A 17,214-nucleotide genomic window follows, 5' to 3' on the forward strand; every position below is an offset into this window, starting at 1 on the left:
GCTTGCGCAGTGGGTCGGACGGGCCCGCCACAAACTACCGCTCTTCGAGCTCGGCTAGGGATGGGGCTTTCCAGTGAATTATCGAATTTACTGTTCTCAACGTTACTGATACGGAAACCGATTTTAGAATTTATTTATTAACACCCATTGGGTTTTTGCATGAGAACAATAATGGTACCTAACTAACTAATTGCCATCACGACGTTTCTCGGCAGGGGTAGGAAGAGAGGACGGGCCGCCAAACAACTCCGTTTTGGAATACACTATTTTCTTCATTCACATTCATACATACACTTACGCTTACATCAGTTCTGCATTGTTTTTACATTGTTTTTTACATTTCTCGTAAGATCCCATATAGTTTTACACACATACGTCTCAGGAATTACTCAGGCGCCTACTCAAAGTTAATTTATTTAACCACATTATGATTAACACACTGTCATAACCTTCTAGAAGACAGTATTATTTTAGGCTTACATTAGTTAGCACAGATATTTACATTGTTATATAAGGTTGAAATTGAGAGGAAAGCTAAAGGAAATAGCATCAAATTGGTGGTGTAAGAGGCTACGGAAATGGGTAGAATTTACGCGCAAGAAATATAACAACCTCATAACAACCTCAACCTCATATCCAAAGTCATTGAAAAGATCTTCAAAACAAGGCTAAGCGAATATGTGGAGAACTATAAATTGCTAAGCCCAAACCAGTACGGCTTTCGGTCGGGTAAAGGAACGGATGATGCCATCGCATGTATCACGGAAACTATAGCAGAAAATGTGGACCGGGGCAAGAAAACCATTGCCCTATTCCTGGACCCGGCAAAGGCTTTCGACATAATATCTCACAAAATACTCCTACAAAGACTGAGAAATATAGGAGTAACGGGAAAAGCTTTTTAATGGATATAGAGTTATATTTCTAATCGATTCCAACAAACTAGAATTAATGTGGATATTAGCACTTCATTAGAAAATAATTTTGGTTTTCCACAAGGAAGTACGCTAGGTCCTCTTCTCTTCATTATATATATTAACGAACTGTGTAATCAACATATAGGTGGGAAAATTATTACGTTCGCAGATGATACCGTTAAGGAGACGATTGGAAGGAAACACACCACCTTGCTAACACCGTTATAAACAGAGTGAAACAATGGCTGGACAGCAATTTGCTAACATTAAACGTATCAAAAAACAAATACCTAACATGCAGTTCTACTATTTCAGGGCAACCCCAAACACCTCACCACCTTATAATACATCAAATTAACTGTAATTTTGGAAATAATAACCCTCCATGTAAGTGTGAAGCCCTCGAGTGCGTTAAATTTATTAAATATTTAGACGTTATAATTGATAATAACCTCAAATGGAAGAACCAGATTGAAAATGTAGCTAAAAGAGTGCGCACCCTGATTCACATATTTATTTCATTACGGGAAATTAAAAAAAAACAAGACTTAAAAAACATATACTACGGGCTTTGTATCTCAATCATAACCTACGGTTGCATTGGGTGGGGAGGTGCAGGAAGAACAACATGAAAGCCGTTATTGAAGGCACAGAAATCTATTTTACGTGTTATTATGAAGAAACCTTTCAGATATTTGAGCGACGCTCTCTTCAAGGAATTTAATGTACTAGATTTCCGACAGTGCTATATAAAAAAATGTAATTCATGTTCATAAAAATAAAAACAAAATGAAAACAGCCAAACACAAACATCAAACCAGAAGTAAGGGAAGGAATGACCTTTCCGTTCCAACAAGCAACAGAGCGGCTTATCAAAAAGTATTCTCATATCTCGGTCCTAAAATATATAATTAAATCCCCTCTCAGCTGAAACTGTGTGAATTGTCATCCTTCGGTCCAAGAGTGACAAAATGGTTGTTGGATCTAGGCAGGACTGGTTCCGAAATGATACTAAAAAATGTAATTTGTAATCACGAACGCCTCTATGTAATCTTTATGTATCTTTTTTATGTATCTTCGTTTTTACATACTTATTTTAGCTAGTCTTAAATCCTGTATTCGTCTAGGATAACTTGAAACCTGTAAATTTGACTGTCCCGAAACGGGAATCCTTCCTAGTTGGACAATCAAAATCATAAAATGTAATCAATATTAAAAAAAAAAAAAAAAAAATGGTTTTTCGGAATATAAAAACAAAAATAACCATAGAAAAACACAAAAGTAAAAGTTCTTCCCTTTCTCCTCTATCCCTCTCCCATCCATATTCTGTTGCTTTGCCCTCCTATAACATGCTTGCTTTCTCTCGTTTTTACAGGGTGTTCGTGGGTAAAGTGCACTAACTTCGGGGGGTGATTTTACATGATTTTAGAAGTAGAAAAGATTAAAACACTTTTAAAACTCCAAAGTTAGAGGGTAGTTTTCAGGTAAAAAAAGTTGAATGGTTTGTATGGAAAAATATTACAAGTTATTCATCTTTTTTACTTCTACCATCATGTAGAATCACCTTCCCAAGTTAGTGTACTTTACTCCCGAACAACCTGTATACTATATAAATGTCTGTACTTAGGTTAGTTTTCAGGGAAGGTTATGTTGAGTAACATTTCACTTAATTATAACGTCAAACCACAAAGTTGGAAAAAATTGCTTTCGTAGATATTTAAAGAATTCGTGTAATTTCATCGACTATCAATTTGTTTAATATCATTTGTTCCAGGGTTAAGAATACCTCCAGTACCCAAACAAATGGTTCCTAGAGATATTACAAATTGATGAAATGTAACATGATTTCTTAATGCCAGCGAATTTATAAATATTATGAAATAAAATACTTAATCATTAAAAATAACAGAATTTGGGTTAATATTATCAACAATATACATGAAACGAAAGCCACAAGGTTCTTCGTGGCACGTAAAACTGGTTGTGTAAAATTGAAAAAAAAAACAAGTAATTGATACCGAATGCGAACGTCTAAACAACTCTTAATAATTATTCACCGGAACAACACTAACAGCCTTACTAAAAAACTAGGTGTAAATATTATGCTACGTACACATACGCGAGCCGAACTGCCTCAACTCATGGGAAATGAACGAAGCAATCGAAAATGTTTGCAACTGGCGTGTAAGAATCTAATTAGTACGACGGTAAATATTTGTAGTTTCACTTTTTGGTTCAATATTATATGTGAAGTAAAATAAATTAAATTTTATTAATAAATTTAATTAAAAACTATTTTTGTGATTTCATTACGATAACATCGATAGTATCATCTTCCCATCACTACTCCTGATAAAGTAGTTCAGAAAATTACCGCCAGAGATCTCCCGCCGACTACCGCGTTTGACGTTTCAGTTCCAAAACCCAACAATCTCGACGAATCTCGTTTTGGAACACGTTCTGAACTTTTAAAAATCATTTCCTATAGTTTCTTACAAAAGATAATATAAATTTATAGATTCATCGTAATAAGATAAGAGTGGTGCCTATAAACCGATATGTGATTTATCGTAAATTATAATGGTTTTAAAAAAACGTAAGTATTGTGACTTTGTATTTTGCTGGTAAATATTTTATCGTGAACTTTACCACCGCGAAATGTTATTATTATTGTCGGCATTATCTTATTTTTGACGTCTAGAATTACGCAACGCGAACTTTAGCAGATAAACAAAGTTGTTATCTTTTTATGTTAAACAAAACATTAACATGTGGAAACGTTAACTGTGTAAAGAAAATACAAAAGACCTCCGCTTCAAGGACAAAATTTTCTTAGACGATTTTCCGGAAGTTAAAGGATTTTTGCTTCAAATGGAATCTCACATAAATTCTCATAAATTATTTAAATTATGTTTTTACTACTGCCACCTAGCGGTAGGAAATAAACTTTCAACATATTTCTTATGAAATACATTTTGAAAAAATGAGCGTGGCTCACGCGTTTTAAAAAATTTCAATGAGTATAAGGATACTATATTAGGCGAAAGCGAATGGAAGAGGTCGGGGAAGCCCAAGGAAAACGTTCCATGCTACTGTTCTATCATTACCTTTCACTATAAATATTCAATATTTTTCTTTACATTTATTCTTCTTTCTTCGTTCATCGGCAGTCAATATTATTTTTATTAACGCTTTTTTCGTAGTGATATTTTTCGCCGCTAGGTTTTTTTCCCGCCTTTCGAAGCTCGATTTCTTACTTTTCTGTTTTGGTACAAAGATCTTTGATAAATTTACAGATCGAGCCCTCAGAACGACAAAGTCCCATCTCACACGCTAAAGCCTTAATATTATTACTTCTAATGCGACCAACTTTAAAGACCACTATCGCATGAAATTATTTAATGTGATGGAACCTTGGTATTCCAATCAGAATAAGAAAGTTCTATCTGACACACTAACGCCATACGACAATAACCTCTAATCTAACTTAATTTAGAGACTATTATTGTGAGACATTATTTTATATGATGGATTCTTGTTTTCCAAGGGTCGAAATGTCAGTGAGCTTGGGGTTGAATTCTTCTCCGCTAGTCCGCGGATCGTTTTAACGGGTTACTGTGCTTCATCCTGACTTAAATCCGATGTGATAATTAGTGTGCAGCCAGCGTTTGGGACTAATTCATAGTCCGTATGCCTTCTTTACATCTGCAACCCGGATCCCAGGTTAAAAAGTGACATTTTATATTTTGAATACCATTTTCAGTAGCCACTCGTAAATACATTTAGCCATTAATTTAGTTAGTCGGTTTAGTTGTAATTTTATCCATTACTTTACCCGCATGCCTCTGTGTTATGTCAAATTAATTAATCCATTTATTTTCGTTGTTAAAGCTGTCATTTTGATAGACATTCTATTGCAATAATATGCGTCTTTAATTCTCCAATGTACTGATGTCAAATGGTACCTTATGGTAACATAATTAAAATTGTATGTTGTTTTACGTAAATAATTAATATGCATTCGTAAGTGCTGCAGAATAATTTTTCAAAGTGAATTTATATTAATCATACAAGGCCTAAATAATAATAGTAGTACCCACTACCTATGTTATAAAAAAATATTTTTTTTAATTTCTTCTATGAAAAGCCACAGGTTAAAGATAACAAAATTATTTATTATTCATTAATTTCATTTTCCTGCATAAACCCGCACAAAACACAAGCACAAAATCAAATACACTTATCGTCATCTACTTAAAAGAATAAATTTGGAATTAATTCCTTACAATACATTGCATATACGTAATACAATGCATTACCTACTAACCTCAAGCTTCCATGAATATTAAAAAAAAAACATTGGCAAAAGCTCTCGAAGGATATCTGCTCAGTAGCTTTACCAGTGACACAATCTTTCTTTCGAACTCTCTAACTTCTGTAAATCCTTCATAATGTATTTATGAAATATTTTTCAATTAACTGTGTTAAGTCTATCTCAGTGGTCGGCAAACTTATTGGCCGAAGAGCCAAATATGCACATTACAACAATTAAAAAAAATTCTTAGAGCCGAATCTGTTTTTTTATTTTAGTAAACCTTTTTTATGATTTAAGACCTACATTAAATTACGGGTACACTGAATAAAACATGATTTCACACTTGATAAATATTGTGACGTCATCGCGGTGGATTGACGTTGATTGAACACAAACAGCCTCCGCTTTCTCTGTCACCGAGAAATAAACTTGAGATTAAATAAATAGCTACATATTAACCTTATACCTCAAGAGAAACTGTAATTACTGTTGAAAATGTTATTTGTTGATAAACAATAATATAAAAAGGAATCCATAAATATAAATCATGACAATGACTCATAAACACTTAATGCGAACAATGTCCTTGCATCTCCTTGGAAAGTTTCAGTTTATCAGGTTTGTATGTTGTTATTTTTAATTTTAGGCATGATTCCAGGTTCTCATCAATGAGACGACTTCTCAGTTTACTCTTGATAAAGTTCATGCTTGAAAAACATTGTTCGCATGAATATGTAGAGCCAAAAAATTCTCCAATATTTTAAAATCAATACCAAGACATTGAAATTTAGAGCTCCATATTACATTGTTTTTTAAATTCTGCAATTGTATTTCAATGTTACCAATGTCAATGCCAAAAGGAGAAAATTTCAACTCAGTTATCGTAGCATTAAGAGGATTTTTGACGAATTCTAATGTCGCTCTGCTGTTTTTAAACTCCTGAAACCTGCTGATACCTGCTGGCCGTGGATATTTGTGCCAGAGCCGCAATTAAGGAGCCAAAGAGCCGGATGCGGCTCCGGAGCCGCACTTTGCCAACCACTGGTCTATCTAATCCAGTGTTTCTCAGCTTTCTCTCTTTCTCTCAAACAGCAGGTAAATTTTCAAATCATATTGTAATATGTTTGTGAACATATGAACCCCTAATGAAATCAAATAAAACCTATTCTAATACATATATTATAACTGAAATTATTACAAAACACTAATTGAAAATGTAATTAAGTAGAATAAAATAAAAATTAAAACAATAATAAAACACAAGTGATGATTGAAATTTAGTGCAAACACACACATATCTTGTGGCCTAATTCATTATTAAATTCAGTTACGCTTGCTACAAAGAAATTTTATGTCCGGATCTAACTTATTTAAATACAGTCTTATGTCCCCTCTATTAGTTATATCCAATCGATTTCGTTTTTTAATGAGTAAATCGCTTATGGCGCTAATTTTTTTTTTTGTATGACTGATGAGTATTCCCCTTTATATGTGGAATACATATGTGTCTCGTCTCTGGGGCGTACGCCCCACCGTGGGAAACACTGAATTCTAATCTGTTTTAAAATCCATGTATCTTACTTAAAAATCATTTCCTTTTAATTGTATAATATTGTCTTGCCCAAAATGTGTTTTTATTAAACTTGTTGGTAATAATGTATCTATCTTCTATATAAATAAAAAAAGAAAATGTTCATTCTTCACTGATTGCTTTGAAATCCTAAAAACTAACTAGATGGATTATTACTAAGCTCGAGGATACTACTGAATACTTGATTTGAATCAGAATAACAGATTAACTCTCCATGCTTATTTGTTTGCGTTTGGTAACAACTCATATATATATATTTTTTCTCCGCTGCTCATCTCACTAGAGAATTCCTGTGTCGAGATGAGCAGCTTTACAATTATATTTAATCAAATAAGTAAAGTAAATAATTCTTACATAGATGGATTATATCGAATATGGGGTTTCTAATTTATTACAAAAGCTACGATATGGGTAATGCAAAATCACCACTCTCAGCTAGTATGGAATTTTCGACCATTTTCTTGAATAGATTTAATGTACCTAGAGTTTTTTATATTTTCACTGAGCATATTATAAAGCAACGGAGCTTTATAAGAAAAACTCCTTCGTCCAAAGGATGTTCTGGTATTCGCCCGCTGATACATCAAAGAAGAACCCAATCTAGTGTTGCGCACTTGTTGTGACCTTTTGGCAGTATCAATGTACAGAGAGCCTGTATTATGTACAACTGCCTCACTGACATCATTTACAGAGAGCCTGTATTCTGTACAACTGCCATACTGACATCATTTACAGAGAGCCTGTATTCTGTACAACTGCCATACTGACATCATTTACAGAGAGCCTGTATTATGTACAACTGCCTTACTGACATCATTTACAGAGAGCCTGTATTATGTACAACTGCCTTACTGACATCATTTACAGAGAGCCTGTATTATGTACAACTGCCTTACTGACATCATTTACAGAGAGCCTGTATTATGTAAAACCGCCTTACTGACATCATTTACAGAGAGCCTGTATTATGTACAACCGCCTTATTGATATAATCTTACTTTCACTATATAATAACTGTGACGAATACAAAAAAACTTTTGTAATACATTATTTTGAAAAAAAAATTTTGTGCAATATTTAAATGCTTTAGAGTAGTCTTTTGACAAGAACCCCAACAGACAACACTATGTGAAAGCATTGATTGAACAAGCGCACAGTATACAGTTTTTAATGAAACCATATCCAATACATTTCTTAGAGTCTTGAAGATGTACGCTAGCTTTAGTATTTAGTTTGTTAATACAGTAACATGATGGTTCCATTTTAGATTTTTATCATATGATCTTACAGAAATCATTTTATCTCTTAGTGGAAAACCCGTTGTCAGTTGATGTTGGCTTCACGAGAACGGGTCGTTTCTTGAACACGTTTTTTGCGTAAGTCAGCTCGCAAGTGGAACGAGCCACCGGCATCAATTTTATCCTCCTTCATATAATCCGGGCCTCTTCAATTATTCCCAACCTACAGCCACTACCTTAACCTGTCTCACAACGTTGCCCATCCGGGTGGCAAAATATGAAGTTCCATTGTCTTAACACCGTACAGAGAGAGGCGCTGAAGTGTAACAAAAAATAATGATTTATTTATTTAGAATTAATGGCACAAGTGCCAATTGCATACGTGATAGTTCTTGACAGTCATCTATCTATATAAAAAACATTTTTTTTTTTTAAACAGCTACATCTGTTAGACGTATAAGCAACACTATTGTTTCTCTATCTGCACAGAAAGACTGAGCCACAGCAACTAGTGTTGGGGTACAGCTAGTAGTACAATATAGAAAGAAGAATGAAAAGAAAAAAATTATAAGACTATGTAAGTAAACAAGACAAAAGAAAATGTATTAGTTCATAGTTATAGAAAGAAATGAAGAAGAAACGAAAACGAAAACGAAAAAACCTTTTTAAAATATGTACTGCTAAAATGTTTAATTAGTACAACATTATACTTCAATAGAGGCATATTAAAAACGTCAGCTAACATCTGCAAAGATGACATAGGTTCTGAGGGGAATTATTTTCTTCAGGGCCTCCTGTGGGGAGCTAATGTAAAAAAATAAATAAATAATATTGAATAATCTGAAAGTATGTTGCCTGTTGTATGCTGATGATGCGGTGCTGATTGCTAATAGTATGGATGATCTGCAGTCAGTCTCTCGTGTCTAGGATGAACGAAGTATGTATGAAGAATGAGTTAATGATGAATGTAAGTAAGTCTAAAGTAATGGTGTTTGAAAGAGAGAGTATGAAAACAGTGTGCAATATAGTTGTGAGTGAGGAATACTTGGAGTAGGTGGATGAGTTTGTGTATCTAGGGAGTATGTTTACGAGAAATGGGAAGGCTGACAGAGGTATTGAAAGAAGGGTAAATGCAGGTAATTCCATTTATGGAGGACTGAACGCAGTTGGCGCTAACAAAAAATTGTTCAAAGAAGTGAAGTTAGCAGTCCACAATGTAGTGCTGGTACCTACCCTGATTTATGTAATTGAGGCATGGAACTGGCAGAGAAAGGATGAAAATAGACTGAATGCTGTTGAAATGAGATCCCTGAGGCGTATGTGTGGTAAAACCATGTATGATCCGTGTGAGGAATGTGGAGATCCGCAAAGAGTGCAAGGCTGGTGTAAGCGTAATGAGTAAGATTAAGAAAGGTACGCTTAGATGGTTTGGGCATATAGAGCAAATGAGCGAAGAAAAGAGTGTAAGTAGGATATATGATGCAAATGCGAATGGTAGCAGAAGTCGGGGACGCCCGAGGAAGACATGGCAAGATCAAGTGAATCAGATACTCGAGTCGGGCCATGTCAAGAGTCAGAATAATAGAAGAGTATGAATTAGGCAAGAAGTGTGTGCCAATACAGAGTTGTTTAGCAGTCCGTCCTCTCTGCCTACCCCTGCCGAAAAACGGCGTGATGGTTAGTTAGTGTTTCATTTTTTTATTTAATAAAAATTTACACGATGATGCAGTACATTTTCTTTTGACTATCACACTAGGCTAATGCCCGTGTTGATTTGTTAATTTGCCCTTGAAAGGAATTGAACCTGTGACTACGGACGCTATGTGCCAAGATCACGCCAAGGTTCTTACTGCTCTGCCGCCATTATTCTCAAATTCCTTTGATTTTGCAGTTGTGTACAGCGCGAACACACAAAGATATATTTATTCATTAAAACTTATTGACTTTTCCCTTGCCAAGTTTATATACGCAACTCTAAAAATATTACTAACTGCTATTGTGAGTCATTCTTGATCCTGATAAAAGACTCACGATTAATTTATCACCACTTTTTTATTGGCGAGATCAAAACATACTTGGCTCACTCAAAATACAATCAAATTGTTCATAATTCATACAAATTACACTCAATTAATTTGTTGACTGAGAAAAGCTTCTAAGGATTTCAACAGATGTCGTTGGTAGTTATTAAAATTGGTATTATCCAAATAAATAATATTTCTATTCTGCAATATTTTACTATAATTTTTTTAGTTTAATGTTAATTTATTATTAGTTTTTTTAATGTTCAAACCATCTAACGACTGGTTGTTTAATTTTATATCATTTTATAGTAAAAGAAATACAAGAATTTAACTTTCTAACTAAATATCTTATCCAATTTGAGATTTTCACGGCCAAAAGTATTATAGTGATTTGTATTTGGGGTGTTATGCCGTGTAGAGCTACCTAATTCATTAGCCAACGTTTCGGACAGTATTGCAGTGTCCATCATCAGGGCAGATGTGTAATCTGATTACTTTTGTTTGCTCATTTATTTTATGACAGTTTTTCTTAAATTTACTTATTCGATTCACAGTTTTCAGGCTATCATTAAGTTCTGTTACTATCCAAATAATGTGAAACAACAGGCCCGCAGTGAAATAATAACAGAACTTGAATTGAACTTTCACAGAACTTTTTTTTTTAAATTTTATGAATTAATTATTGAAGATAATATTAGAGAGTCTTAAACGAAAATTTTACTCAGAAAAATAAAATAAATGTGCGACGAGAGAATGAAGTTAATTTTGGTAGTTCTTATTCGAAGTATGATACATTTTAATATGACCGAAGGTCCCATTAGCTCAGTTGGTAGAGCGGCATCTCGGCAAGGTGAGGGTCTTGAGTTCAAGTCCTAGATGTGACCGTATCTTTTTCTGATTTTCCTGCGACAAAATTTTCTTTTAAGAATCGCTAATATTGGCTTCATTAATTATATGTTACGATTTGAGGTTTTACTTATTAAGTTATTCCAAAAAATAAATAAATCTTATGAATTATTAAAATTCTGTGAAACAATCTGTCCTTACCTTAACTTTCTTAATTATTTTTTTTTATGATAAACTAATGTTTATAAGACAAGGTTTTTATGCAAAGCACAAAGGATAACAAATTATTAAAAGCTTTAATTACTCGTCTGAAATATCCATACAAATTGAAAATATCTCCCGAGTAAAAATAATGCCGCCGATGGGAATTGAACCCGCACATTCTGACGTCCGGTCAGGTGCTCTGAGCCACGTCTTATCATATATGTTTTTCACCTGTAAACAATCAAATTTATTTTTGTAGGAATGGCTTTGTTAGTGCTGAATTTCCCACTAGATGGCGTTGAGAAATATTATATCTACATTTGTTGGTGAAATATTTGGCGGTTTGGGAATAAGCCGATATAGCTCAGTGGTTCAGAGCATCTGACCGGACATCAGAAGGTGCGGGTTCAATTCCCGTCGGTGGCATTTATTTTTACCCAGGAGATATTTTTAATTTGTATAGAGATTTCAGACAAGTAATTGATGCTTATAATAATTTGTTTTCTTTCATGTTCGTTATGAATACATCAGCCTTATATTCTTTCCGTATCTCCACATTTGCAATACAACCATGCATGATCTAACACACATACGCCTCGGGGATCTCATTTCTTCTACACTCACTTAAATTTCATACATTTTTTATCTCAAAACTTTTTTTTCTTAATTTTTTATGTGAATACCGCACAAGTGTCCCAATTGCTCCCAACCGTTTGGAGCCAGTGAGACTATGGCATCCCCAATTGTGTTATGTTGTGAGTATGTAGGATGTGGGGAATGGAAGAAGATGAATGAAAGGAAGTTTGGGAAGTGTCTAGCTATTCAGATTTGGTCACCAAACTCATTTAAAGCTAATTCAAGCAATGATTCGATTCTGAATATATTGTTCTTTCACCAGGGTGATACTGAGAGTATCTACCACTATGATTGCTGTAATATTTAGCAAGTGACGCACTTAGCTGCATACTGATAGTTATTGCATTCATGGAGTGCAACTGGCTATTAACTAAATTGACCGGAATTGTAAATGGTTCATATCAAATGTCTGCAGTTTGTCGGGTTGAACCACTGAAGAGCCGAACCAATAGAAGCGAGTTGCTGGCGTTACCGTGTGCCCGAAGTAAGGTCATATTGCCCTTACTTCGGGTGATAATTTTTTTTTTTCAAAAATTTTTTTTAGCAGATATTTGATTTTATTGATATTGATTTGTTGCTTGAAATGGCTTTAGCCATGTTTGGTGATAATATCTGAATAGCCGGGTACTTTCCCACTTTCTTATATCTCATCTCCTTCCCCTCCTTCTCACTTCATTCAGCCTCACAACATTTCCCAGGTTGGGAGCAGTTGGGACTCTTCAAGGTTCTAGGAATCATACAGTGAAGGGATTATCCGATAAAAAAATGTTGTGAGCGTTTCTGTGTGCCAGACTAAGGTCAAGTTTTCCTTACTTCGAGTGAAATTGATCAAACTTTTTCAAATGTTGAAATTCTTTCACGGGCATAGTCGATTTATTTAGACTGTCTAGGCCCTAGGAGTCGAAAGTTCTATTGCAACTTGGCGATTCAGTTTTCTTTCAATTCGTAATAGATCACACTTCTAGGATTATTTTGTTCACTCGGTCGAACCTATTTGCTTTGTAACTCCTACGTGCAGCTTTTGATATATACGGGTACACTTGTACAGAGTAGTTGGTATTTCATGGCTTCTGTGTTTCCTCCCTCCTGCAATATGGTCTCGATAGATTCGGCAATACTGCTGCGGTAACTAATAACACAGTGTCTTCCTTGAAACTCGAGGACGATACTGTGTTTTTATTTACCACAGCAGAATGAATCTGGAATAAACAAGAAAAAAAAAAGGTTTTTTTTATACCGTGGTTAACTCCACACAGCATTCCCGAAGATGACGATAACTGGATAACTCATCAAAATGACAATTCAACACACAGTTAAATAGTGATATAAAGTCATTAAAAGTGATGAAACAAAAACTAGGTTAATGTATTATTGGTTCCATGCTAACTCAACACGATGGCAATTCAAAACACCTAAAGTGATTAAAAGCGACGAAAAAAAACTAACATAACCTACGTTACCTATTACACCTAGTTTTCGTTTCATCACTTTTCATGACTTTATATCACTATTGAAATATGTGTTGAATTGTCATTGTGTTGAGTTATCACGGAACCAATAATACATCAACGTATTTAACCTAGTTTTTTTCCATCACTTTTCATGACTTTATATCACTTTTATCTAAGTTGCCCAGTTACCAATTTTTTTACATTCACTGTTTTAGAAATTTAATTCAATAGCACTATTCCTCTAATCTGAAACCCCACAAAAGTCCCAACTGCTCCCCACCATCTGGAGCCAGTGAGAATGTGGCGTCCCCAATTGGGATATGTTGTGAGGCTGAAGGTAGTGGGGAGAGGAAGGTAGGAAAGTTTCTGGCTATTCAGATATGGTCACCAAACACGGCCAAAGCCATTTCAAGCAACGTTTTAATTCTGAATGGTGATCTTACACCAGGGCAATATTATTTTAAATGAGTAAATGAGTAAACTTGCTAGTACAGAACATTTCCCCTCGACCTGTGCTAGAACATCTGTTCTACCGTGCGGTATCTTCAATAAATCGTGGTGTATGTTGTTTCAACTTCCAGTTTCCCTGTTACAAGTGGTCTATGTATTATTATGATAAAACGCGTGGATAAACACATCATTAATCTCAACACATGATAATAAATCAAGGCGATACACTACGTCGTGTAATATTTTAAATTTAGCCGCTATCAATAACAACCCTTACGCAGATGGCGATAAGGTTTAAATTCCCTCTTAACACCATTCGCCTGTTTTGATTTATGCAAGTAAAAAACATGGCCACAAATTGCCTTTTATTTTATTTTGTGGATGTTCAGGCATAAATATTTAATATTTTTTCGATCATTTTATAAATAACTTAATTTTCCACATTATACAATAAAATTATAACCGAAAATGGGTTCGTAAGAAGGAGATTTTGAACTTTAAAGCAGTTTTTATAGGCCGTATACATTATTTTTTTCTGGGCTTATAAAAAGACTTATCTAATAAATACTCGATTATTTCAAAGGTCAAGATGTATTCTACTCGCAGTATTTAATTAAAGTATCTGAAACATTTCTAGGCGACCAAATTTTCAAACCAAAAACACATGATTTTACATTACTACGTATAGGCATCGCCTTAAGAAGAGGATTCAATTACCTTTAGCTAATGTATGAGCAAAATATCTATTCGCTTCTAGTAGTAGTCCTACTTAGTTATTCCCAGGCTTTGTTATTCCTGTCCATATTTTAGAACTAGTAGTTCTGTGACAGAAGACTTCACTTCGAAAAAAGTACGTTTCTAATTTTCTTTTTATCTGATACTACTTTTCTTTAGGAGATTAAGGACTTTTCTGTAGGCCTTTTTAAGATATACAATTTCGAAGTAGGCATTATTTTGATTTATCTCATAAGGTTTAGCCAGCGTTAGCAGTGTAAGCCCTTGAAATTTTTTTTTACGACTTAAGAGGAAGCTACAAGCCAAAAATGTGTATATTCTTGGTATACCTTATATCGTAGGTAATAGTCATTAAAATCGCATCAAAAACGTAGTCTAGAAACGTTCGATTTCAAGCAAAAAACTGGTTTTTATTTAATTTGTAAATAATTTTATAAGAAAGCAAAAAAGTTAATCAAGTGAAACTGTCACAGATAATCTTAGCTATAATACTGTATTTTTTAAAAGTTGTTTCCTTTACGCGTTCATACATTTCTATTGAAAAAATATATTTTTTAGTAGTTTGCATTTATTTTTTTATTTGTATATCAAGCGAAGCGATAGGAAAACCTTCAATTTATCTAAAGCATATTTTTTGGTATTCATAATGTACACCAATTATTTATAAAGATTAATCAAAATAGTGATTTGGCAATAAGCTTCGCCTTCATCACAAAACATCGATTTTTTAAAAACTTTTTATAAATTATTTTTTTAATTTTTGTCCAACCGGAAAGGATTCCCGTTTCAGGACAGCCAAATTGTGTATTTAGTACATAATATTCTTACAATGGAATGGCGATGCTGTCAAAACAAATTTGAGAACATCGTTGATTGCATTCGAAGTGACAGGATGGTTTCTTTATCCTTGAAAGAATCGTAAAGATGCAATTTATTACCAGGTTCGATTTGGATAACATTAGTAATTGCATTCAGAACAGATGAATGGTTTCTTTCGGGACATCACAAGTCTGAGATTCTTTCCAGGGCATTTTTGAGCACATTTACAATTGTATAGTTAGAATTTCCACTTTTATAAATCAGTATAAGACATATGAATCCTATAGTACTTTTTTAAAGAATTTATTAGGTGATAGAAATTACACATTACTAGACCAGAATATACGCCGTATGACAAATATAATGTACATGTGTTACATATATAAACCTTCCGGAAGAAATTCTCTAAATTATGGTGAAAACCCTATCAAAATCCGTTGCGTAGTTTAGAAGAACTATGCACAGAAACAAACAGACGCGTATATCACCTTTGTTTTATACTATTTAGAGAAAAAGTAACCAAATGAAAATATACCTTTAATATTTAGAATAAATTGATGGATTTTGTGTTTCCTCCCTCCTATAACCCAAGAAAAACCTCATGTACTCTTGTGTAATCAATATTAAAACAACATTAACCCATTTTAGGGTAAATAGGCCTCTCTCCATGTGATAACTAGAAATATTTACACTTTGTTTTACGAAAAACACTACGGTATAATGAATAATGGAGTAACTTAGTTACAAAGGGTGTAAAAAATCCCAGAGGTCGTTAATTTTTCGTGTCAACCTACACAGTGAGAAATTCCAGTCTATTTTTTTTAACAGTATTCATAGTCTAACTTGAACGCCAACATTTTTTTGACTTACATTTTCATTATGAAATTTATTGTCAAAGTTAGATTTGTTTATAACATGGACGTAAAAGCGGATTCAATAAGTGGTACCAAGGGATTCGGGTTCAGATGACGTCACACAGTTGTCAATATCACTAGGAGGCAAGCCGAAACGCTCAGATTTATTCGTTAAAAAAACGTTATTAAGGCGAAGTTTAATACCAAATCACTATTTTGATTAATCTTTATAACGAATTGGTGTACATTATGAATACCAAAAAATATGCTTTAGATAAATTGAAAGTTTTACTATCGCTTCGCTTGAGTAGAATACAAATAAAAATATAAATTACTCAATAAAAAATATGAATGCAAACTACTAAAAAAAAATTTTTTTCAATAGAAATGTATGAACGCATAAAGGAAACAACTTTAAAAAATACAGTATTATAGCTAAGATTTTCTGTGACAGTTTCACTTGATTTAATTTTTTGCTTTCTTATAAAATTATTTACAAAATAAATAAAAAACAGTTTTTTGCTTGAAATCGAACGTTTCTAGTCTCCGTTTGTCAAGCGATTTTAATGCCTATTACCTACGATATAAGGTATACCAAAAATATACACATTTTTGGCTTGTAGCTTCCTCTTTATTGTACGTTACTTAAATAGGGTGTATCAGGACTTACGTACCCGACGAACTTTAACCAACGATTGATGACTAATACATGTAATTTGGGAGGCGGGTATGGGTACCGCCGCCCTGGGAACCATTCATTGGATAACCAATACCTATGCCATAGGTCAACATAAGTGGTTAACTAACCATCACGCCATTTTCCGGGGTAGGCAGAGAGGAAGAACTGCCAAACAACTCGGTCTTGGCACATACTTCTTGCCTCATTCACATTCATACCTCGTCTCATACATGCTCTTCTATTATACTGACTCTTGACATGGCCCGACTCAAGCATCTGATTCACTTGATCGTGCCATGTCTTACTCGAACTCATTTATTCACCTTAAACTCCTTTCTTCGTTCATTCGCTCTACATGCCCAAACCATCGTCCATCTAAGCGTCCTTTTCTTAATCTTACTCATTACGCTTACATCAGCCTTGCATTCTTACGGATCTCCACATATCTAACACGA

The 17,214-nt window shown here is 34.0% G+C and overlaps 1 protein-coding gene across 1 annotated transcript in view; it reads left to right on the top strand.

Moving 5' to 3' along the window:
• The first annotated feature begins 4,494 nt into the window (after positions 1 to 4,494).
• Positions 4,495 to 17,214, top strand: part of Nep3 (M13 family metallopeptidase neprilysin 3) — a 138,483-nt gene continuing 125,763 nt past the window's right edge. Inside the window, exon 1 of the mRNA XM_089649359.1 lies at positions 4,495 to 4,640. Coding sequence (XP_089505485.1) covers positions 4,608 to 4,640 — 33 coding nt within the window. The 5' untranslated portion in view covers positions 4,495 to 4,607. The remainder of the gene's footprint in view (positions 4,641 to 17,214) is intronic.

This window comes from Hesperophylax consimilis, chromosome 29 (assembly GCF_061612785.1).
Source record: "Hesperophylax consimilis isolate HC1 chromosome 29, BYU_Hcon_1.0, whole genome shotgun sequence".
NCBI classification, from domain to species: Eukaryota; Metazoa; Arthropoda; class Insecta; order Trichoptera; family Limnephilidae; genus Hesperophylax; species Hesperophylax consimilis.